Source organism: Danio rerio, chromosome 20 (genome assembly GCF_049306965.1).
Source record: "Danio rerio strain Tuebingen ecotype United States chromosome 20, GRCz12tu, whole genome shotgun sequence".
Classification (NCBI taxonomy): Eukaryota; Metazoa; Chordata; class Actinopteri; order Cypriniformes; family Danionidae; genus Danio; species Danio rerio.
This window is the reverse complement of record NC_133195.1, coordinates 17,394,904-17,422,193: the sequence shown is the minus strand read 5'-3', so window position 1 is coordinate 17,422,193 and position 27,290 is coordinate 17,394,904. Positions and strand designations below refer to the sequence as shown.

At 34.5% G+C, this 27,290-nt stretch overlaps 1 protein-coding gene across 1 annotated transcript; it reads right to left on the bottom strand.

The window, feature by feature from the left end:
- Positions 1-324: 324 nt before the first annotated feature.
- Positions 325-26,809, bottom strand: zyg11 (zyg-11 family member, cell cycle regulator). The gene is given in 16 exon segments (NM_001040332.2): positions 325-1,297; positions 3,191-3,370; positions 3,452-3,549; positions 5,875-5,927; positions 6,002-6,199; positions 8,296-8,343; positions 8,429-8,590; positions 8,673-8,723; positions 11,151-11,250; positions 13,361-13,425; positions 15,518-15,694; positions 15,778-15,918; positions 17,460-17,705; positions 19,998-20,512; positions 22,624-22,789; positions 26,456-26,809. Coding segments are annotated over 16 exon segments (2,241 nt in total). The 5' UTR covers positions 26,480-26,809; the 3' UTR covers positions 325-1,280.
- Positions 26,810-27,290: the final 481 nt, after the last annotated feature.

The following is a 27,290-nucleotide window of genomic DNA, read 5'->3' as shown; positions in this document are numbered from 1 at the left end:
TACCGAGACCACCTCGCTTTTTTGGTCCGCTTTTGGTGAGCACTCGAGTACGATTGCAGCATTCACACCTGCCCAAACGAACCGCACCAAGAGGGAAAGCGAACTCTAGTGCAATTCAACCAAACTAAATGCAGGTGTGAAGGCACCCTATAAGACATTAAATCAAGTCATGTAGTGTGAATGGCACAGCAATCCGCCGATGTTTAAAATCCTGTAGTGTGAACTAGGCTTCACAAAACAGAAATCCATCCAACAAAATAAGGCACACGCTTTCAGGGAGCAGAAACATTTGAACAAAAACAATTTGTTTAGGTCACCAGAACAAACTTGAATCTCTTTTTTAATTGCAATTTCAAACAAGACAAGTAGAACCTGCTGCTTAACAACACAACTGGTGTGAAATGAAATCTTAAACTTAAGTTCATTGCAAGGACGTTTGGCAAGAAGGCAAATCCAATGACTTTTGGCAAATCATCCTCACTCCAGAGTTGCCATAAAGTTCTTAATCTCCCCATTTATCTGTCCTTTTATTACTATCACAATCCATTGCTTGATTTCTCCATGAGGCAACAGTCCTTTAAATGAGAAGTTCCTGCTTTGTTTGAAGGCAAACGTTTGATTGGTTGTTGAGAATTCTTGTCCACTGTAACAATTTTGAGACTGGATTGTAATACTTTGCGTGCAACACGACACACACACCATCATAAACAAAAGTCATCTGCTATACTCGATATATACAACCTACAAAAATAGATTTAATCCTTAAAGCTCTCATGCTTTTCAATGCAATAGCAAGCGTTTATCTTTTTTCCCTCAATCACACACACACAACATCACAAACCAACTTATGATGAACCATAGTCATATATCTGTACTCTATATTATTGCATATTATACCCAACAGGACAGAAATCTGTAATATGAATGACATCTCATCCAAATCTGATTATGTATGTGAAGCATTCTGATGAGCATGCGCTTAAAACACACAATGAAATGCACTTGCATACACACACCCAACATAAACACACACACACACACACACACTCTCTGAGCTGCTGCCTGTCTAAATACACATTTCCGCTCACGGAGACGACTGGCGTCAAATAAATAAGAGATTCTGTGGTGTGCAAACATATGCAGAGTAACTCATCCACAGCCGAGTGTCTTTGTTATATGGATGGGCACGGGTGAACACATACATATACAAAAAGCATCCTTTATCTTTTCTTTTTTTTTCAGGCGTCTTATGTAGAGGCCACTGATCAGAAAGAACGTTGTCATGGATTGCATTTTTCTGAAAAACAGAATAGAAATAGATGTAAGATTAAAAAAATAAACATTTCAAGTGCCCCTATTATGCAGTTCTTATATATATGCAGTATGCTTTCTTGTATTGTAGCAGTTTCAGAACTGAAAAGCAGATGGGTGCTTTCACACCTACACTTTTGTTTGGGAACCTGTCTCGTTTGCCCAGTTAGCGCGGTTCGTTTGGCATATGTGAAACCACCAATTGCTTTCAGATCTGCGCCAAATGAATCGCTGCGAGATCGCTTGAAGGAGGTGGTCTCGGCTTGATTGAAACGAACTCTGGAGCGGATCGATTGCAGTGAGAAAGCGATCCAATCCGACCGCGGTTATATCACTGTGTTTTATGGATATGTAATAGGCATACGGCTATATGAAGAGAGAATTATGAGTAGGGCGGGAAGTTTCGCGAGTCTCCGGATGCCCGCAAACGAATGATAATCTCCCGGTAATCTTGCGTCTCCCTTCCGGTCCTCAAATAGGCTACTTCGCGCACCCTTCACACCTCTCCCCACCGCATCTCTCCTCACTCTTCAGACACGTCACGCGCACCTTGTCAAACACCACCAAACCACCACCTCTCCTGACAGCTGAGCGGGACTCTGCAAAACAAACCCTGAAACTGACCAATGTGAGGAGAGTTTACTGACAAGTGACTTGTTTTGGCTCTTTTGGTCCAATTCGAAACTTTTCAGTGTGAAAGCGAACCACTCCAAGAGCAAAAAGCAACAATGTAACATTTGTAATCTCTGTTGTTTCGGAACAACTGAATCGATTCGCAGGTGTGAAAAGCACCTTCAAAATAAAAAAAAATAAAAATTGATTCTGAATCGCCATTAATTCTAGCTTTATGCCCAGGGCCAGACAGAATCTGCAGACATTTTTTTGCTATTTCTGTTGAGAATTTTGTAAATAATCTGCAGATTATCATATGCAGAGTATCATAACTAAAAACTTAATATATAAATAATATGAAAAAATACTAAACTTTTAACTTTTATTTAATGTTTACAACGCAAATTCAATTAGATCCACATATTTGGTAAACAGAGCAAGTCTCTCGTATAATAGATCTTGTATTAAAACTGTATTGTAAATAACTCATGAACATTTTAATATTATTATAAATCACAATAATATTAGTACAAATTTAAAAAACTGAATAAATATAAATTCACACACATTTACACAAGTAGGGTTGCACAGATACAATTTTTTTGGAACTTAATTATTTATAGGCTAATTGATGTCTGTGCAAAAACGGTTCCCTATCCAAGAGCGAAAGTGAAAGTAGATCATTTATCTCTCATTCTTGCGCAATAGATGCTCTGTTTAACTGAGCTTTCTGTTAATAAAAACTGTTTGCTTGTGATATGCTCAGTTTTTCCACTTCCACTTACTTTACGTCATGTAAATAGCAAATGCGCGTATGGCGCGACGCAGCTGACTCTTAAAGGGAATAGGAGATGAGACTCTGATTGGTTTATTCTCAAAACACACCTATAACTCATTAAGAAAATAAACTCAACCCTTTTAGAACATGCGCCACGGCACAAAGCGGATTTTCCCATCCTTAAATTAGCAAATATGGATTCTGACACGCCCTGAAAGCGTTTGCGCCCTGCGCTTTCCGTTTTCCGCATGGACCGTCAAAATAGAGCCCATAATTTTTAATAAATCAATTGACAATTACTCTGGTGTAGTTTCTATGGAAGATCTTTAAACCAACTATTTCAGACAATGACAACTCGCCAAACTAAATCATTTAACCTTTAAATGATCAAACCTTTTGACAATAAACCTTTAAACCTGCATAACGAGGCACTTTATTAGCAAAACCTGTAGTTTAAAAACGGAAATGTTACAAACACATTTGAAATACCTCTGTGTGCTTGTGTTTTGGGTATCGCCGTGTATCCCGTGCGTGCTCGGTGTCGTTGTAAACCGTCCAGGATGCTCTCGGTGAGTCTGCGCACGTCGCTGTGCGTTTTGGGATGTGAAGTGATGGCCTCGAGGTGCTGCAATCCTCCTTCCTCTAGTAACATGCTGCAGTAGCGGCCAGCTGCGTTCAACAAACACAATTAAACATCACAACACTAAAGCCTCAGGCCGCTCAGAGGTATATGGTGCTGATGGTGCTCACCATTTTTGCTGCAGACGTGCTGCATGGCCCACGCGGCCCAAAGCTGAACTCCTGGAGTCTGGAAACACTCCAGTAAAGGGAAGAAGGGGTTGAACGACCTGAGGACAAAGATGCACAATTCACTTTCAGAATGAAGCCTTATAAAGGTTTTGCACAAGCATTAAACTGAAGCTGGAACTTCAGAGATATCGCAGTTAAACCTAGTTAATTGCTTTTTATTTTGTAAATTGTATTAAAACTGAAATTAGAAATGTGAATCTGGACCACAAGTTGCACGGGTATATTTTTGGCAAAAGCATTGATCAAACTGATTGACTTCGATTTGATTTTAAAAGAATGTTACATTAGAATCGTGTTTCTTGAAGATAATTTGTAAATGTCCTACTGTAAATGTATCAAAACCTAATTTTTGAATTCTAATATAAATTACTAATTTTCTCAGTTTTTAGATTTTTTTGAACCCTCAGGTTGCAGATTTTCAAATAGTTGCATCTCAGCCATATAAACTCTGATCATAATAAACCATGTAAAAGTGGAATGCTCATTTATTCAGCTGTCGATTGATCTGTCGAAAACTCAATGTATTCAATCAAATATATCTCCACGCATTTTTAGAGTTTGCTTCTAAGACCAAAGATACTTTAAGTCAAAGTCAGCTTTATTGTCAATTAAACCGCATGTACAGGACATAGAGAGAATCAAAATAATGTTACTCTCAGACCCTAGGTGCCTAACATATAATATTAACACAAAAAGTAGAGTTTTAGTAAAAAAAATTCACAATAAATACAATTTTACATAAAACGTCATCTAAAAACATACATTAAAATGTCGATTTAAAAAATTTAAGTAAAGAGTAAAAATTAGTAACAATACAATTACATTAAGGGCATATGGCAATGAGTGCAAACCAGAGTTGTGAAGATATAGAACAGTATATAGTGCAAAAAGGCTATATAAAGACAAGATGATGAAATGACCAGAAGCAAATTAATAATTAAGAATTTAAATCTCAATTTAACAAAAAAGAAGAAATTAACCCATAGGACTGGTTACATGGTCTGGGGTCATACATAAATTAGCTAAAAGAGAGAGAGAGAGAGAGAGAGAGAGACATAAATGCTGCCTTGGTAAATAACTAAAATAAGTTGAAGTACTACAATGACTATATAAATTATATATATTTATATATATTTTTAGTGCAGATGGGGGAGAAAATCTTGCATCAAAATAATAAACAGGCAAAAACTATTTTTTTTTTTGTCAAGAGGCAATTTTCATACAATCTAAAAACAAAAACAGAGATGTTGTGTGTTTATTTACCTTCTAGTTTGTTTTAATTATATTTTAATAATTGAAAGTGTATTTTTTTTTTACTATTAAAGACCCAGTCAGTCTAAACGTTTTGAATCTCTTGGCTTCAGTGGACACTTCGTCTAAAAATGAAATAAAATTTCAGTCATTATTTAAGGCCCCTAATGTACTTCAGATGAATTAATTTTATTTTTGTATGTATGTGTGTGTGTGTGTGTGTGTATGTATGTATATACACACACACACACACACACACACGCACACACGCACACACGCACACACGAATCAATCACATTAACTTTAAAGGCGAAGATGTGTACAGTAGATTTCACATTTAGGGAACATTTGCGCTGAACACACATTGAATGCAATGCATCGAATCGGACACCTTCTCCGAAAACACTGGAGTGATCTAGGCTGACGGATCAACATTCACCACATGTCATGACCCAATGCAATCTCACGGCAATTCGTAACTTTTTGCATGACCGATGTCATCGGCGCAGTTACAATGTAACTTTAGGTGGGGTTTGCAGACCTGTGTGCTTTTCACTCTTCAGCTGTTGACATTTCCCGCAGTAACAAATGCTCCCTGTCATCTGACATCGGAAAGACTTGAGTGATTGACAGCTAATATGAAGCAATAAAGCGGCAGGGCTATAGCGATTCAGGACGTTTTTAGAAAAAATCTTAACAGGTCGCACTACAGCCACAATATGCAGTCGCACAAATGCTCCCAAATATATTATGAGGTCGCATAGATTAAATTTTGCTTGCAAATGCGACCAAAGTGGATGCAATCTCAAGCACTGAACTCATAAAATAAATTGTTTTTTTATTGTAAATATAATTTACCCAAACTTGTATAACTAATCTAGTTAAGCCTTTGTCACTTTAAGCTGAATACTAATAAAAAATATCTAGTATTATTATAAGTATTATTTACTGTCATCATGACAAAGATGAAGCAAAATCAGTTATTACAAAATAGTTATTAAAAATATTACGTTTAGAAATGTGTTGGGAAAAAAACCTGAAATTGGGGGAAAAAAAATATACAGGAGTGCTAAAAAAAAAAAGTAGATTTTTCATGATGTTTTTTTTCTCACCTGTACGCCACCATTTCACACTCCGGCGTGGGCCACTTCAGAATGGCTGAATGCTGAAAAAAAGGCACATAATGATCAATGTATATTCAGAGTACAAGTCAATCAGCAGAATCTCTCACACACTCACCAGTTGCTGGAGCAGTGTGTTCCTGAGGGTCAGCTCCAGGGTCCAGACCTTCTCTCCTCGTGATGTGAGGTGGGCCAGGATCCCTGCTGCGAAATAACTGACCTCCACCTCTGGACTGTGGAGCAGAGTGCGGATGTGATCCAGAAAACTCTGAACCATCAGCTCGCCGTGCAGCTCGCTCACCTCCGCAATGTTGTTCTGAACACCAACACACAGACATACACATTCAGAGAGATAAGAGCACAGCACACAAATACAATGGTCTCATTATACTTTCTAACTATGGGAAATGATTAGCATAATGCTGTGAGATGAGAGGGCTGTGTTTTTATCAGTGCTGCCCACAGCTCCATGCACTGCAAATTTATGAAAATGCTGAGGCCATCGTATTTATGAACACCGCGCTACTGTACATGTGGGTTTGGGGTTAATTTACTTTAGCTTTTTTATGAGGATTGATATTATGCTCACCGGGGCTGATTACTTGAGAGAGAGAGAGAGAAATAAAGAAAGAGTGAAACTAAAACAGAAACTAAAAATGTGAGAAACTAAATTGTTAAATTAACAAAACTGATTAGTGAGTTGTTTTATTTTTAGTAACAGAATAAAAAAATATATAATTAAAAATAAATCAATAAAAATTACAAAATAAAAAAATGAAAGAATATTTGTATCCATTTCTCAGATTTATTAAACATTTGTTTAATAAAATAATATTTTAGTCACCAAATATCTTTAGAAATAGAAAAAAATACATTTATTAATTCATTCATTTTCTTGTCAGCTTAGTCCCTTTATTAATCAGGGGTCACCACAGCGGAATGAACCGCCAACTTATCCAGGATATGTTTTACACAGTGGATGCCCTCCCAGGTGCGACCCATCACTGGGAAACACCCATACGCTACCCACAATTTGGCTCACCCAATTCACCTGTACCACATATCTTTATCTTTTTACTTGTGGGGGAAACCCACGCAAACAACACAGAAATGCCAGCTGATCCAGCCAAGACTCGAACCAGTGACCTTCTTGCTATGAGGCGAACGTGACACCCAAAGATTATACATTCCAAAAAAATTACAAGCTACAAAATTTCCACAAATTTGATATATTTTTTGTTTTTGTTCATCATATACAAACACACACACACACACGAAGCATGTACAAATGTTGATAATTTGTATATTTTTACCGCATTAAATAAATATTTCTCATTTTTATTTAACAAAAACTACTATGAATAAAAAAATAGAATGTATACAAATTTTATAAACTTCTAAAAAAAATACATGTGGGAAAAAGCATGGAATTAGTCCACCTTAAAAAACAACAACAACAACAACATAATAATTATTAAATAAATAAAAAAATTAACAAAATGAAAATTCAAACTACTTATTTTAATTTTAATTTTTCATTTTTAGTAGAATGAACTTAATGTGTTTAACACCGAAGATTAGTGCCTCACAAATGAATTTATAAACCGAAACGAAATTCTGCTTTCCACTATAGTGGTTTAATTTATATGATCAACAATTCAGTACAAACATTACAATTTTAAATTACCATTTTCTATCTTAATACATTCATTCCTTCATTTAAGTTAGTCCCTTTATTAATCTGGGGTCGCCACAGCAGAATAAACTGCCAGCTTATCCTGAATATATGTTTTACACAGCAAATGCCCTTCCAGCTGCAACGCATTATCTTTCAGACTCTGCTAATGAGCTGATTATCTGAATCAGGAGTGTTTAGTTAATGAGACATGTGAAATGTGCAGAGCTGGTGCTCCTCCAGAAACGTGGGTGAGAAACACTGCACTACAGCAAATTTATTGTTTTAATCCACCCGTAACACATGTCTTTGAACTGTGGGGGAAACCGAAGCACCCGGAGGAAACCCACACGAACATGGGGAGAACATGCAAACTCCACAAAGAAATGCCAACTGACCTAGCCAGGACTTAAACCATCGAACTTCTTGCTGGGAGGCGACAGTGTTAACCACTGAGCCAGTTTGCTGCCTATCTTAATACATTTTAAATGTTTATTTGTGTGAAGCAAAGTAGATTTTTTAGCACATTACAGCAAACTTTAGGGTTACACAAACCTCTGGAAATCATTTAAACATGATGATTTGATTTTAAATAAAAAGGTAAACATGAATCCATAATACATTTTTTTTATGATTAGTTCGTGAAAGTTAATAAAGTAATCTTTTATTTAAGGTCACTTTAGGCTATTTTGATGTATTTTTATGCTAGACACAACTACACAAGATACATTTCTTACCAGTAACCCCAGCACCTTCTGCTGAATGGATGACTCTGATGGAAAAGACTATAAAAAAACAGAGAGATTCAGGAATGAGGGCTTCGTTCAGGTCAGCTTTTTCAGATTACTGTCACATTTAATCAATGTTCACCTCCAGCACTTTGATGAAGAGCTCCAGCCCCTGGTTCTCGATGAAGTGTCTGCATGTGGTCGGAGACTCGTCTGTGAGGTTCCACAGGGCACTGAGGGTAAACTTCAGCGTGGCGTCCACCGTCGACTGACACGTTTTCTGACGCACGATATGCAGGAGTTGCTGAAGCAGACAGTTTGAGAGTGAGTGTTTGCTAGTTTTACCATTCAAGGGTATTAGAAAAAGTCTCTTCCAAAAAACATACCTTGACGATAAAAAGCTCGGCTCCCAACTGTGCGGTTTGCTCAGTGGACAACTGTCAAAGACAAATTGGATTATGTTTTATTTTAGGATGCAAATCTCACTGTTATTAAGTTTAGCCTTAATAAACTCCTGCTTATTAATAGTTATTAATATAGTTGTTGGGATATCAGTAGCGCCAGACAGAATCTGCAGACATTTTTTACTATTTCTGCACAGTATTTTGTTAAAAAAAAAAAAAAAAATCTGCATGTTAATGTGGATTGATTTTAAGAGTATCGTAACTAAAAACTTAATATATGAAAGAAAAAAAAAATAGTTTAAGTTTATTATGTTGGATGGGGAAAGCCAAAATACTTTTATGCTACTTAAACCTATTATTATTCCTTCTTCTGAGCCAAAAATCGACCAACTCCTTCTCTTTCTAGGGCTTTAATGCTATGACCACCAAACTGCGGCCAGACCTTTAGACTAATCTGACTCAAGTTGCTTTATCTTTTTGAACTGATCTGAATTTTAGTTTTCCAGAAACTGACCTGGAAAATGCGGAAAAATCCCATCGACTTAACCTTAGACCAAACTTTGACACATCAGAAACGTGATCTTCCATAATTGAAGAGGCTGCCAAGCTGTGTAAATCTACACATTAAACTGGGGTGTAAGTTATACCCCTGTGGTGCAGGAGTGCACCAAATTCGCCCACTGACTTGCAATGGTGAAGAAACTTCCGTTTAAAACTGCCTTTGAGACCCAGCGATGGCTTTCAACAAAAAGTCGTTCATCAAGCCAGCATCAAAGATGGTCAACGAACTTTAGGTTCTGGTTTAATGTTTGCAATGCAAATCCAAATAGATCCACTTATTTGGTAAACAAAGCAAATCTTTTATATAACGGATCTACTAAAAGACAGAAAAACTCTACTTAGTAAACGGTATTGTAAATAAACCATGAACATTTTCATGTTAGTCAATAATATTACTGTAATACATTTTTAAAACTGATTAAATATACATTTACACAAGTAAATAAATACTCAATGGTTGGCTACAAATCTGCGGAAATCCATGGTATTTCATGTGGGCCACCTTATTAGGTAGAATTTGGGAGGGGTTTGGGCAGAGGTGTCCAAATCTTAAACACTTAAGTGTTTAACTGGCTGCAAAGTGCTGGTTCTTGTATGTTTGATAGCTTGATAGTAGTTTTACAAACATTATATTTAGCTTTACAGTAAGTCATGTAAACTTTTTAAATCCTACTCTTTGAAATGGTCACTTTAAAACCTAAGCCCATAAAATATTTATAATCCTGACTTTTTGACTGCATTTGACAAACGTGGCTGCTGATGAAAATGGAGCTGAAAAAGAGCCTATGCATAAAAATGGTTGTAAAACAAATATTTTTTTCTTCAAATCTATCTATCTATCTATCTATCTATCTATCTATCTATCTATCTATCTATCTATCTATCTATCTATCTATCTATCTATCTATCTATCTATCTATCTATCTATCTATCTATCTATCTATCTATCTATCTATCTATCTATCCATCCATCCATCCATCCATCCATCCATCCATCAATCATCAAACAAAAATCCCTTTCATTCAATGACAATAAAAACCCTGTAGAAAAGTTTTCTGAACTAATGAGTCTCGTTCAATATTTCAGTAGTTACAACAGGGTTTCTGCAAACTCTGCAAGTCAAATTTAAGACTTTTTAAGACCATCAAGAATGAAATTTTAGACTTGTATAGGGCTAAGGACTTTTCAAAATGGCCCAGTAGAATATTTTTTTACTAGCCCGATCAAAAAGCTAATTGTAATTAGTTATTTCTTAGCCACATATTTTAAATAATGTGTCAAAACAAAACGTAGTAGTATAAATATTAATTAAACTTTAATAAACTAAATGTATGCACACCAAAATGTTATAATATTAAATATAAATAGAGTTTTGCTAAAAGTTTTATTAAGATGTATTATTGGTGTTTGGATGCGTGTTGGATAGACTGGGTAGCTTTGCATAAACAAAGAAAAATTAAGATCCATTTAAAAAGGATTTAAGATGTACAAGACAATATTTCAGTGAATTTAAGACTTTTAAGGCCTAAAATTTAGTTTTTGAAATTGAAGACATTTTAAGGCTTTAAGACCCTGCAAACACCCTGTACTACCAACATGAATGCAAGGATCTATCCTTGCCTGCGTTAATTGATCATGCTGGTGCTGCTGCAAAATATGCTGCAGGCATATTATCTGACACATTTTCAGACCTTAAGTACTTTCCAAAGTAGCATTTAACTATATGTATTAAAAAAAAACATCCCATGATGGCTCACACCCTTACTATGACACAAGCATAATCTATCTCAGATCTGTCATAACACATTTTTACAACGCATAACAATGTAAGAATGTACTGAATGTGTTCTGGGAGTCTCTCGGGAACATTTCTACCCTGTGGTTAAACCGGTTCTCACCTTGGCAGCGAGGATGGAGATTATTGCCACTGCCATCCTCTGCATGTTCTGATCCTCATGGTTACACAGCCACTGCATGACTAGCTTGGCAGCTTCAAACCTGAAAAAAACAAACGTCATAATTAACCCAGATAAACTAGTGACAACAAGACAACACACTTGACTGAAAGTGTGCATCTGATAACTAGGTCAAATACCTTCACATTAAATAGGTCACGTTTGCCTTAATTATAGTAATGTGGTAAACTGTAGTAAGAATGGGTAGGTGTGTCAAAATGATTCACTTAAGGCATGCTTGTGTGTTGTTTTGCTCCAAAAAAAAAAAAAAAAGTAAAAAAAATATATATATTTAAAAAATAAATAAATAAATAAATAAATAAATAAAAAAAATCAGGGTTTCTGCCAGTTTCAAGTTAAATTTGAGCCTTTTTTACGATCATTACAACTAAAATTTTAAAACAATATCACAATGTTTATTTCATTTGTATTTGTAATACAATGAAAATAAAAATGAGTAGAAATAGAATATTTTTATTTAATGTCATGTCACCATCCTGACCTATTTTCATGACAAATAAAGATAAAAAATGCATTTAAAAACAGATAAAATAATTAAATAAACAGCATTTCAAATGTTTTACTATTGAATTGTTTTTTTTCGTCTTCTATATTTTGCTGTAGTTTTGTTGTAGTTTTATATAAATGCAAAAAAACACATAAATAAACCTTAAAATTAATTAATGAATAAATCAAATGGAGTTTTGTGCATGGATACATGATAAATATTCTTCCAGGAAAAACTTTTTTTTTTTTTTTTTTTAAAAGCCATCCAAATATTCTTAGTATATAAATTCCTTGTCTAATACTGTTAAAAAATGTACATTCTAACAAAATAAGCTTTATGGTGGTGAGAGATGTTACTCTATGAAAACCTAAAATTTAAGTAATAATAATAATTTATTTATTATCAACAAGTAGTTCGTAAAACAGCATAGCTGACCCAAATCCAAAACCCTCAACAGAAATGAAACCAATCAAATGAACATGAATAATATGTGTGTATGTATGTATGTATAGCTCTGTTCAGATGCAAAACTAGATCTCTGATACGAACAAGACAAACAGGTGATCGCGAACCTAAGGTCGCATATACGCTATTCAGTTTCTGAATGGTTTAGGCGCAAGCCAACACTTTGGTGACCCTGCCTGAGCCTTACATCATCAATTTTTTTATTATGTACGGTAATACCGGATACCGAGGTAAAATAGGGAGGAGGTTTGACGGTATCAAACTTTGGATACTGCCCAAGCCTAATAGTTGAAGTAATATAAATAATACATTATATTTATCTTTTAAAAAATAGCTTACATTAGCAAATAAAATGTCTGCTGGGCAAAAAGGGGGGATGAGTCTCATTAAAGCTGTCATTCATTAATCCTCAACATACTCACCGTCTTTGTCTCTTTTTCGTCTCTGATTTATCCTCATAGCATCCATGATGGATAAAAAAAAGACATCTTAACTAATAAAACATAATCCAATTCGTGAAACGCAGTTGCCGTTTAATGTATAGTAAATTGGCCTCATTCAAAGTAGAGTCACAGCTCAAAAAAAAAAATTTGAATGCATGTTACAGTACACTTCCAACTGCACATTGTGTTTTCTTTTTCTTATAAAGCAGTTTTGAGGTAAGGGACGTTTTCATTTGCCATTCACTGACAGTCGGAGAGACTCTTCCAATTCATCAAACTCTGTCTTTTAAAATATAAATCTGAATAAAACAGTCTCCTCATAAAAGCTGGCGCATCAGCACACTGCTACATTGAAAACATAAAACCTTTTTTGATTGGTCGTCGGGACACAGTGGCTTTTGGGGTCAAAGGCAAGTGCCGTTTAGAGGCTTTTGCAAACAAACTGTCATTTCTGAAAGCGCTGATGCTTGAAGCAAAAATATTAGTTTATCATGTAATACGTTCCTTAATCATTCGCTCAATGCCATTAGCTCTGCATCTGAACTCTTCATACATTTATAAATCAATTCCATGTAATTTGAACCCATTTTTAATTCTCAAACTTTTTGTGTTTATTATTACTTTTCTTCTTGTTCATGTAAAGCACTTTGAATTACTATTGTGTGTGAAATGTGCTATATAAATAAACTCATGTTTATGTGTGTGCAATGAATTATAGATCATGTGCAATGTGTCACCTGTTAAAGGGAACCTCCTGCAAGATACGATCACTGCACAGAGAGAGCAGGCAGTTCTTCTGAAGCTGAAAAAAAAAATAGAGGAAATCAAAGCACCTGTGAAACCCTCTAGAATTCTCTTCCTCATTCACCACAAGAAGTTCTGCATCACCATGACATGGGGAACACTATGTTACAAATGCTCTTTTGTGTGCAGTTATGTTTCCTGTAACCGAGTACACAACCTGGCAGCATTAAACCATCATTATACAATTAAGTCATATTCATTTCATCTACTGCTTTAGTTAGGTGAAAAAAATATGTATTAAATAAGCAAAATGTTATGTAATGCGATGACTTGCAATATAATATTAAGCAACATTCTAAACCAAGGTTGATTTTGATGTGCATTTTAATTGTTAATAAGCTCATCCAAGTTTCCAAAAAGATCTTCTCATTTCATAATCACTTCTGATTTTCATGATCATTTGCTTGATTTATTAAACTAGTAATTAAGTAAAAAATGTTTAGGTGTTATTCATTCATTCATTTTCTTTTAGGCTTAATCCCTTTATTAATCTTGGGTTGCCACAGAGAAATGAACCGCCAACTCATGCAGCATATGTTTCACGCAGCGGATGCTCTTCCATCTGCAACCCATCACTGGGAAATCCCCAAACACTCCCATTCACACACATACAGTGCACCCAGTAAGTATCCATATCGCTTCACTTTTTCAACATTTTTTTATGCTACAGCCTTATTCCAAAATGGATTAAATTAATTTATTTCCTCAAAATTCTACACACAATACTATGGAACCCCGGAAGGGACGCAGTGGAGGAGAAAAAAACTGGCTAGGTGAAAAAAAATAAAAAATGGGTGAAAGAAAAAAATGGGTGGGAGGAAAATAGATATTTTTTTAGTTTTGCGTTCCCTCGCAAAGATGTTTTGAGTTCCCTCGCAAAGATGTTTTGCGTTCCCTCGCAAAGTTTTGCGTTCCCTCGCAAAGTTTTGCGTTCCCTCGCAAAGATGTTTTGCGTTCCCTCGCAAAGATGTTTTGCGTTCCCTCGCAAAGATGTTTTGCGTTCTCTCGCAAAGATGTTTTGCGTTCTCTCGCAAAACTGTTTCTCCACAAACACTTCCTATTCACTGCACTCATGTAAACCCTCCCGTTTTTGCCGAAATTCTCCCGTATTTTACCATTCTACCCCACTTTCTTTACATTACTGTGCGTCGATTGTCGACTTTCATATGCTACCTCTGAACCAGTGAATGCATGTATAAGCGCTGACTGACAGTCGCGCTCCGTCCAATAAACTGATCCCAGATCAGCGTCTGTACGCGCTATTTACAGAGGAGCGGGTGTATGTTTAAACAGACAAATACACTAATAATATGAAACATCTCCATCCTGCATGTTTTATTTTAAACAGCTTATTTTCTCTTAAATGAGCACAAACAGTTTCTAAAGTAATGGACTGCTTTCATTATAGATCTGTGCATTCTTACAGAGACACCTCTGTTATCAAACTAAACAAAACATAAGATTCATTTGCTGCTCACTTGTTTGATAACAGAAGTGTCCCTTTAAATGGCGCGTACAGACGCTGATCTGGGATCAGTTTATTGTATGGAGCGCGTCTGTCAGTCAGCGCTTATACATGCATCTACTGGTTCAGAGGTTGCAAAGTGAAAGGCGACGATCAGCGAACAGTAATGGAAAGAAAGTGGGGTAGAATGGTAAAATATGGGAGAATTTCAGCAAAAACGGGAGGGTTTACGTGAGTGCAGTGAACAGGAAGTGTTTGTGGAGAAACAGTTTTGCGAGGGAACGCAAAACATCTTTGCGAGGGAACGCAAAACATCTTTGCGAGGGAACGCAAAACATCTTTGCGAGGGAACGCAAAACATCTTTGCGAGGGAACGCAAAACTGCGAGAGAACGCAAAAACTTAGAAATATCTATTTTCCTCCCACCCATTTTTTTCTTTCACCCATTAATTTTTTTTTCACCCAGCCAATTTTTTTCTCCTCCACTACTTCCCTTCCGGGGTTCCGTACAATACCCCATAATGACAATGTGAAAGAAGAGTTTTTCAAATTGTTGTTTTATGTATGCCACATACATTTTATGTCACAATGTCACGATGCATCTATGAATCAATTAATCTAATACCTGCTGGTGGTTGGGGAAGGTCTTCATGGCTTCGAGCAGCTGCTGTGTGACGTTCCCCAAGAGTCTCACTGGGATACCGAAGGCCAGCTCCTGTTTGGTGAGGTTAAACACACAAGCACTGGCTGCCAGCTGCACATTTAACGTGGTTGGGTGATTCTTCATGCCCAGCGCCACCAACTGCAGATGAGGAGAGAAGAAGAGACGTGAGGCTTGACATGGAGACATGGACAAGCTTAAATTCAATTGTTTGATCTGTGTACCTTCAGGATGTCCGGTCTAGGTTTCTCAATGGCATGAGTAAGGCTGAAGAGGTGAAAAAGAGCCTCTCTGACAAAGCCCTCTCTCTCGCTGTATCGCCTCAGCGCCTCGCAGATCTGGGTCTCGTTGGCCTCTCCAGTCACCTGCCAAAACAGAAAAAGTCTAAATGTGCTAATCACTGCAAAAAGAAAATCATCAGTGTTTTAGCTTTGTTTCTAGTCCAAATATCTAAAGATTCTTAAATCAAGAAGCATTTTTTAGACAAGCAAAAACTATTGTCATGTTTTCAGAAAAAAAAAAAAAAAAAAAAAAAAAAAAAAAAAAAAAAATATATATATATATATATATATATATATATATATATATATATATATATATATATATATATATATATATATATATATATATATATATATATATATATATATATATATATATATATTTATATATATATTTTTTTTTTATTTTTATTTTTTTTTCTGAAAACATGACAACCCATCACTGGGAATAAAGTTTTTAACGTAAATTAGTGTTAGGTAATTTAACTGAACTCACATTGAATATTTGTTTACATGAACATCAGTAATCATCTGAACAAGACAATAATAGGATAAAGTATTTACTTTTGAATGTTGCTTTCATGATCCCTTTTACATGTTATAGCACATAATTCGATTAACATCTGCGTGTCACCTTGCTATCCATGTTTCCTCCGGAGTTTCATGTAATTTCGGTTATTTCATTTTTAATTTGTTGAATTTAACTGCAATTTGGCACTTTTACTTTCATTCAGCAAAATTTCATGAATGCCCCCCACGAGACAAAAGAGATATTGGAAGTGCTGGAAAAGTGCTGTTTTAATGGAATTTGATTCCACACACTGTATAGGAGGAAAAAACCTTTGCATTTTGCGATGCATGTGTCTGTGGTCATTTACTGATTTGGAAGGTGCAGAGAATAGTGTCAAGCAGCCGTGTGTGTATGGACAGTCCTTTCGTAAAATGCAGCGAAAAGTCTTATACAATGGTTTTAAGGTGTTTACATAAGATACTGCACTTCAATAATGCGACTAAAATCGGCATACTCCACATCTATCCGATTTCCGCTTAGTTAGATTATGACTGTAGTCGGATTAAGCTAATCAAAAATTGCATTCGTAGACATGGTAGACTCTTAATCAAAGTATTGTCTTAATGAAGGTCAAGGTGCTCCAGGATTGGCCAGCCCAGTCACCAGACATGAACATTATTGAGCATGTCTGGGGTAAGATGAGGGAGGGGGCATTGAAGATGAATCCAAATAAAATTGATGAACTTGGAGTCTTTATTTTTACAAAATCATGTCTGAAAACATGAGCTTTTTTGTTTATTTGAGCACTATTTTATGCTCTAAATGACATTCTTACTTTGTTTAATATGCAGAAAAAATGTCAGAATAATAATACAGAATAATAAAACACATTTGTGTATCATTTCTAAATTCTAAATAAAATTGCAAAGAATATATCAGAATACTTTTTTTCACAATACCTGTATATTATAACAAAACTAATGTACGAATGACTGAATTAATGTAAAGCAATTGTAGGAGACCTCAAACCTTAATTACAAACCTTTAAAAAAAAAAAGCCAAATCAGCTATTTAAATTAAAACAAAGAATAAAGAAACAAAAAAACCACATTACCTTTAAGCTTCCTTCTCCAGACAGGAACTCAGAGAATCCGGCATCAGTGGCCAGCAGACCAACAAAGGTCATGCCGGGTCTGGCCTCCACGAAAGCCTTGACGGCTGCATCAGTGACCTGCTTACGGCCCGACACATCTAGAGACACAAGCTGAGGCAGAATGCCAGGAGTCTCCAAGAGCTGCCGCGCCACGTCTGATGTGAACTGCTTATCATCCGAGATATCCAGATGCTGTAAAACCTCCAGCTGGACAAACAGAAACAACAAGCATTAGATTGTGTACATACAAATCACAGAAAGAAACTTCTTGGCTACAAATTAGAGATTGAATTAGGATGTTAAGAATATTCTTCTCCCATCTATCCAGTCTATAAGTTGTTAAAGACCACAAGATATAATTATTTATTTTCTAGTACAAAAACCTTGTTTATATTGTCATGTATTTATTCTCTGTACCACTGGTGTGTAGAGAAATGGGCAAAATTGATTTGAAATATGCATTTTTCTTTGCAAGAAACAACCTGCAGACTACATTGCAGCTTAAAGAGCTGGTTTCACAACATACTTTTAAAAAGATTTGAAATGATCTGGAATCTGAAACATTGGTCTGCAGATGGTCTGATTAGTTATGAATGTCATTTTGTGTGTGTATTAATGGATAAATAATGCTATCTGTATTTTTTGTTAAACTCAAGGAAATGGTGTATTTCTAATCTTGGCAAGGACGCTCTTGTAAAAGAGATCTCAATTTGCTTCTTGTAAATTAAGGCCTATAATAATAATAATAATAATAATAATAATAATAATAATAATAATAATAATAATAATAATAAATACTAATACATTGTAAATGATTAATGGAAAGTTTTAATAGAAAATATTATTATATATGAATCATTATGATGCTTTATCTATTTTTATCACACATTATCTTAATTTGATCCAATTTCCATTATTTATGAGAATAGATATATTTTTTTATTCAAATTAATTTTACTAATTATTGTATTTTTTACTACCATGCAAATTATTTTATTAATTATTAAATTACCCAAGCTTTAGTTTTTAATAGACATTTACTTTGATAATTTTTGCATTCCTTTATTTTATACTTGTAATAATTTATTTTTACTTAAATTATGTATACAAATGTTTACTAGTTCAAATGTAAAGTGTATTGTTTATTATAAATTATATAGTTTGTTTTTATTATTTGCCTTTTAATTGTTGATATGTTTTTTTAATTGCATTGTATCTGCTTCAGCTGATAATATTAATTTATAAATTTGTTTTACATATATTTTTTTTCCTGAATTCTACCAAAAAATCTATAAATAAAATACTTAAAATATAATAATAATGCAATTCTAAATATAATTATTCAATTAGCAATTTTTACAAAATAATTTATGTCCTAATATTTTACTTCCTTTCATTATTTCATTGTTTGAGCTTCAGTTGACACAGGGTTGGGCGATGTCGTCCAATTTGGCATCATACAATGTCTAATGTGATCACGATGGACATCGATGGCATCATCTTCATAGGCGACGGTGAGTTAATTATTTATAAATGATTAAATAATTCATAACACATTCATTAGCTTACCGTTTCAACTACCTGACCCACATGGTCTTTGTTTTACCTATAACCAACTCTTAAATAAATTAAGATAAGTTACACGCAAATTACCACCTGTCAATCACTTTTTCCGTGGGACGTGGCATGAACAGGCAGAGTGATCTGGTCGCTATAATGGCGTCGACAAACTTGGTTGGTAAAAAATTTGCACAATCAACAGGAACCAAACAACAGTATTTGAGGTTTTCACTAACATTACTAAATACAAGCATGAAAGCGAAAGATTGAAGCAGTGTACTGACGCTGTGACACGTTAGCTGATAGATTCAATAGACCTAAGATTCATTAGATAGAGACAAGATTAATTAAATCACATTTAACAACTATAGTGAGACATGATCCAGCGGTACATCCTTGATAAAATGTTCGACGTGCACTGCTCTGTTTATTGTTCAAAGCACCCTCTGACAGCTGGATCTCAGACGCGAGCATACGCTAGACTCGACCACATGACAGAGTTTGAGTGTGTGTGTGGTCACTGTTAATGTGAAACGCCAGTGTTGATGTGGATCATTTTTGTTCTAAAATGCCATTTTAAAACTGAGACGTATTAGTGTTTTTCGCGACCGGTTTGCTGCTGCAACGGGGGTGGGGCAGAAGATATTGATGCCAGCTCAGCATTATGATGCCTATCGGCCATAGGCGATAGATGATAGCATCGAATATCAACCTAACCTTATTGACTATATTAATTAATCAATTATTTTTCATAATTATGTTTTTTTTTTGTAATTTACCATCAAATTTATAAATAAAAAGATTTTTTAAAATTAATAAAAAATAATTATACAATTATAAATTATAATCATGCAATTTATTTATCAATTTTTTCTAAATAACTTCTTTCCGAACACTTTTGGGGACTTTTTTTTTTTTGAAGAACTATGTCTAGCTGACCTGACTGAGCACGGCCAGCAGCTGAGCGGTGGTCATCTCCAGCCTCTTGAGCTGGTGCATGGTGAGGTAGCGGAGTCTGCTTCTCAAGCCCAGCAGAGGCGTCAGGTTGGACACTGAGGTGTTGGATATGTCCAAACTCTCCAGACGAGGCAGTAAACACACATCTGCCAATCCCCAATCATAGAAATCAACGTTGGAGACGCTGAGCGCCCGCAGACCCTGCATGGCACTGAAGCAGCGGCGGCTGGGTTCCTCTAGAGAGGACATGGTCAGGCCGTTCAGAACCAGCCGCTGCAGGCTTTCCTGAAGGCTTTTATTAGAGGAGAGTCCACGGAGGATATCGGCTATGGTGAGGTCAGCATTGACCCGTGAAGCGTCCAGCTCCACGAGGCGATGTGGGCAGAGGGCACGGTGGAACGCCTCGGCAGAGATTCGGGCAGTGCGGATGCAGGCATGACGCAAGCGGAACTGCTGACAGTTCCTGAAGATTCCCACCGTACTGTCATTCAACACACCTGCAAGAAAAAAATCAGTTTCAGATTCATTCCAACAGAATTCTGCACTTACTCAAAAAATGATCACACGACACTGTTACAGAAGTTTTCCCCAAATACAGTTGAAGCCAGCCCTTATGTGAGGTTTTTTTATTCTTTTTTTTTATATTTCCTAAATTATGCTTAGCCTACTAAAGACAAATTATTTCCTATAATATATTTTTCTTTTGGGGAAAGTCTTATTTCTTTTAGGTTGGCAGGAATAGAAACAATTTATATTTTTTTAAAAACAATTTCAGGGGCAAAAGTATTGTCCATTTTCAGAATTTCTTACAGAACAAAACACTATTCTCCAATAACTTGCCTAGTTATCATAATCATCCATGTAAGCCTTTAAATTTCACTTTAATATAGGGCTGTACAATATATTGTTTCAGCATTGATATCGCAATGGGGTTATTATATATATATATATATATATATATATATATATATATATATATATATATATATATATATATATATATATATATTTATATTATCTAATTATCTAATAAAAGTTGCACGACAAAATAGTGATATGCATGAGGTGGTGTTTCTCATAATGGGGGATCAAAGATATATCAATGTTGCAATTCTAAGAAATATAATGTCAGGCAAAATATCATGATAATATCGTATTGTATTATTGTACCTGAAAATGTGACTACTTAATTCACTTTTTTATGCTCCATCTTATTTATTTATTCTTGCAATTTCTTTGAATCACTCCTTTACAAGATTATTCCAATTAAAGTTAAGGATTTAATTTAAAATAGAGCTATTCAAGTCATCTGCCGAAATTATATTCGCATAACAATATAAGTCGTAGCAAAACTAAATATTGCAATGTCAGGTTTTTCCTATATCATGCAGCCCTACTTTAGGTTGAATACTAATTTAATGCAAAATAAATACAATAAAAAATAAACATCACTGAAAAAAGTTTGGGTGCTAGATTTTTATGAAAAAGTTAATTTGCTTTACAAACCAGTGTCAAATCTACGAATTATTAAAGGGAAAGTTCACCCAATAATGACTATTTTAATTTAATCACCTCAAGGTCTTCAAAGTTGTTAGTGAATTTTCTTCAGCAGAACATTTTTAGACAAAAATTTTTAAAAATATGTGAAATCTTGGTGATTCACAGAAGCCGATTTTCCACTGTTCGGTATGGTACAGTATGGCATGGCTTGCATTTCCACTATAGTTTAAAAACTTAAAGTGGGTGGGATTATCACTATAGCTGCGCCATCTCTACTGACATGACTGTGTTGTCCAATCCAGTTTTGCTGGATCTGTTCCTCAACTACCAACAAGAGGAACCTCTTGACCTCTTCTGCTGACCACGAAGCAGCCATTTCAGGTACAAGCCCAATGATGCTGTTAGCTAGTTACCCTGCTGGGGACTATTTTCTGCCACTACGTATTATCATTGCTCCTGCTGCAGCCATGTTATGGCAGCAAAGTTCCTTCATTATTTTGTAAGAATAAAAGCATAGTTCCTATCTATATCAGCCTTGATAATAGCAACTTTTTATTTTCCTATCGGTCGTAACTAAACCGTAACCAAAGAAGAGTTAACTTTTATAGGAAAACTATAGAAACTCTTTTTTGAGCAAGATGCAAATGGTCTAATCCGATTCAATTATTTATGCTAAGCTAAGCTAAAAGTGCACCTGACAGACCCGGAGATCAGCTAAATGGATTAAAAAATGGCAAAACTCTGTTTAAAAACGGTTTAATTCTATGGGACTAATACAGTGAGTCTATTATTATTATTATTTATTGATTTTTATTATTATTATTATTTTGCTTTTTCTTATATTACTCAAAAATAATAAAACTATTTTTTTTTAAATGTAATTTTTTATCTTATTTGACTGCTAGACTGTTCCATGATTGGGTGTGGAGGACAAATTTGCACAGATGCAAATATCCTATGAAATAAGCTTTATAATTTATACTTTATGATTATCCTATAGAGCCCCAAGCAAGTGCTTACCAAGCTTATTGGCTGAACCTGCCCCTTATTACTGTTGATTGTGCAGCAATGTCATCTTCAGTTTTTTTTTAAGCCCTCTTCTACTTACCATCGGTGGCCATCTTGCAGAGCAGTTGGTCTGCCAGCTCCTGTGGGAAGACCAGGGGCTCGCGGAAGGATAGAGATCCATCATCCCGCATCTCGCAGAAGAGCTCCAACCTTGAGCTCACCAGACTCATGCACAGATCACTCAGAGATGGCAGAGATGACTTGTCCTAGAACAACAACATCAACAAATCAGACACACCCCTGTACTCTCAAATACTATAGCTTTTTTAACCCTGGTTGGACGTTGTCTTTCATCGCACTGGCAGTAAAACTTCCCTTTTAATGTATCAGATTAAAAAAACAAAAAACAAACGATAAGCGGCCGTCGGTGGTTTAACTTCACAGACAAGCAATCTAAAGTGAATAGTAGTTTTTTTTTCCTTTTTAGTCTTTAAACTAGAGCCAGAAATACCCTAAATAGCATTAAAATACATTTTACAAATTGACATCAATAAGATAGGAAAATACATATTTTTAAAATATTAAATAAATACAAAATATAATTTAACATAAAAATAAATTTACACACACACACACACACAAACACACACACACACACACACACACACACACACACACTCACACACACACACACACACACACACACACACACACACACTCACACACACACACACACACACACACACACACACACACACACACACACACACACACACACACACACACACACACTTAAAGTACTTCTAATCTCACACAGATATAATTCATAAATGAAATATTGAAATATTGTATTTAAATAATATTAAAACATATATTACAAATATTAGACTAATAGACGGGTATATAAAGACAGAGAAAAATAAATGGACAGAGTGATGAATGTTGGATTACAATGAATACAAATTAGATTAAAACATTTTTATGTACAAATTACAGATTTAAAAATCTAAATAAACAATTTAGATACAACATTTTAAAAACATAAAAATCAACACATAACACAATATTTAACATAATAAGTCAATAACAAAATAAATATGTTAAGATGATTAGCCATTTAAATAATATACATCAAATAATAAATCAAATAAATACAACAATGACTTTTTAAATTACAATTTTAATTTAAACAGAGCAACAAAAAAAAAGAAAAGAATAAATAAACAGTTCTTTATGGTTTTCCGTGAAGTCAAAAAGCATTAAGGTGCAGAAGTTTAATAATGAAATCTAAAATAACTCTGATTTGGTCTTCATTGTATTAATTCTGTAACTTTATTTAAACTACAAATGCACTTTTTGTGCCTGGATGCTTTAAACTTAAAATGCCTTTAAAACACATGCAAATGACAAAGTTTTATTCTTTTATTAGTATGCTTTGCTATATATGACTCCAAAAATCTTAACTGTTGTGCCGATCAACTATAATAATAACTCAACAATGCATGTCGATGCTGAAACGATATGCTGTGCAGCCCTAATATAGACAGACAGACAGACAGACAGACCGACAGACAGACAGACCGACAGACAGAAAGACAGACAGAAAGACAGACAGAAAGACAGACAGTCATACAATGTATTATGATTAGTGCAAATTAGACATTTAAAATCAATAAAATAAATCTATTTAAAAGAAATACTTAAATCAATTTAACATGATAAAATAATGAAATAGATACTGGTATTAAATACTTAAATATTAGGTTTAGATGATTAATATTTTTTAAATAACAAACTAAACAAAAAAATCATTTAAATACAAAAATATATTTCTTTTAAGTTTTAAATTTACTAAAATTTAGATTACGATAAGCAAAAATGAATAAATCATTTAAACAAAATAATGACTGTTTAAAATACAATTTTAATTACAATATGCAAACAAAAAGTAAAAACTTAAATAAATCAAAGCAAAAAAAAAAAAATTATTTACATGTCAATTTAACAAAAAGCTTAAAACACTATTAAACAATGAAATAAAAACCAAAAGATTAGATTAGAAGACAATTAAGCAAATAAAATACAGTTGCAAACAGCAGAAAGATACAACAGTAAACTACAAGAAATATAAACTAAAAAGTGGCATATTACAGTAATTGCTAAATGCTGAAGGAGACAATCTAAAACACTTAACGTGAAAAAACATGGCTTAATGTACCAAACCATCAACCAGAGTAACCCAAATTTCTGTCAAACTTTACTTATAATTACCCCTAACTACTGCAAAAAGAACGAATCCCAATTCCATAGATAAAGTGAAAAACATCACATTAAGTGCTTTCTCCCCATTGAAGTCCATTATCAGAAAAAAGCTTAACATTGATTAATATAATGTGATAAAATACTGAATCAAATTTTACTTGTGATTAACACTAACTACAAGCAAAGGATGAGCCCAGTTTCCACAGCTAAAGTGAACAATATTGTGTTAAGTATTTTCCCCTATGTTGTTGCAGGGATCACAATGACATGTAGAAGTGCTTTTTTTGGCCAGCAAGGGTTAATCTGTTATAAATAAAATGTGATTTTATGAACAGCCTTTTTAACATTTGGCTTTCCTCAGTTGTTGTAAAATTGCATTAACTATGAAATTAGGGCCCGTTCTATTGACAATAGTTAGCATTAATTACAAGTAATGTTTGACAGAAACTTGGGTATCCATGGTCAGTGTTAAGGTACAGTACATCAAGTTATTTCCTTATAATGCTCTTCTACAGGGGAGAATGCTTAAAGTGATATCGTTCACTTGATGCACTAAAATAAAAGTTTGTTCTTTTATAAGCTGAAAGTGTTTATGAGTATATTTTTATAGAAATTTAATTGTCTCCAATGAACCACATTAAGCTTTTATAATGGACTTAAATGGGAACAAAACGCTTAACGTGACATTGTTCACTTAGTTCAAAGAATCAGTGCTTGATTTTTTCGCTAGTAGTTAATGTTCTAGTAAAATTTCAGCGATTTTGGTGTGCCCTAATAGTTCAGGGACATTAAGCTTTTTCCTTTTGTAATGGATTTAAAACACATCATGTGAAAATATTCACTGACTAAAATTGCAGCTCATTCTTTAGACATCACTAAGTGTTTGCCATGAGTACGATTTGATAGAAATTTGATTTCCCCCCTCTTGTTCTTAATGTACATTAATCCACATTAAGTTTTTACACAAGAAAATGCTTTTTTTTTTTGTAATTTTTTTTCACTTATATATGGAATTTTGATACATTCTTTTTACAGTAGTTAGGGTTATTTACAAGTAAAGTTTGACATAAGTTTGGGTTTCTCTTGTTGATGCATTAAGCCACGTTAAGCTTTTTTCACTCCAATGAACAACTATTTTATTCAAATTGGTATTTATTCCATAATAAACCAGTTCACATTTTTAATATAAATGTTTAAATGTTGTTATTTGTGTATATTGGAATAAATAAAATAAAACAAAGAAACACTTAAAAGAAAAAAAAAACCTGTGCCCTCGCACAAGAATAATAACAAAATTTGCTAGTCCCAGTGATAAATAACTGAAAGCACCTGGTACTAGTACCCAGTTTTAGGAAAAACCCGTTTGAAAGAAGCAGTTACTATATTACTCAATGGTAACTGAAGAGCATGTCTCAACAGGGTTTGATCTTTAACCTTTCAGCATCTCAATCTCCTCAAGTCATCTTCACGCATTTGCATATATTATTATTATTATGTGTAGTGAATCAAATTATGACTGAAATGCTGTATGTATTACTACAAACCTCTCAGCATGATCTACTGTACTTTAACACCAAAGATAAAGAACATACAGTAAAGCAAACCTGTTTTCTATAAATCACCTGCACCCGTTTGCTAAACACAATACATCTTGCCATCTAAAGCCTTACCATGGTTTGAGAAAGATGGATCATAACGGCCTCGAAATGATGCACACACCAGTTTCTTGTAGATAAATGTGTCTTCGAGTGTCTTGAGGTGTAAATTAAACAAACGCGATCCGACTGAAATGATCTTAGCTTCTTAGCCCGTTAGCCGCCGCCGAACATCAGTCTTCTAACATTTGCAGATCCTACTTGTTGGTACTGAGAAGTGCACGAGCCGCTATTAATACAGTGTAGCTTCTGTTTGTCGTGCGCATTGTTTGTCTGCTTGATTTTTTAGGAATATCTTCTTGTGGACAGCCTCGTACGAGCAACGAGACTTATGTGCTGTCAGGCATTTTGACGGTGTTTTATATTGGGGAGGAGGAAACGGTAGCGACGACGTCTTGACAAGTAAACAAGGTCGTCACACGGGAAACGGATCTGCATCAGAGGGGGCGGGGCTGTGGGCAGGGCTTTCCAAAGATCAACTTCAGATTTTGCATTATGCTTGAAATAAATGGAAATAAGTTAGGTTTTGTGTATATAGACACGGTTTTGTAACAATAATATGAATACAACATAGTATTAAAAATAATATGGATACAAAATTAGCAATATGTGTGTGTGTGTGTGTGTGTGTTAGTTATACACATAAATTTAATATATATATTAAATATATATATATTCATTCATTCATTCATTCATTTTCTTTTTGGCTTTTCTTTTATATACATCATTTATGTAACTATTTAATTATTTGTTTATTTATGTAATTCATGATTTGTGAGTAAACAATAATAATACCAAATTAAAATACTGGCAGAAAATTGTGTGTTTGTGTGTGTGTATATATATATAT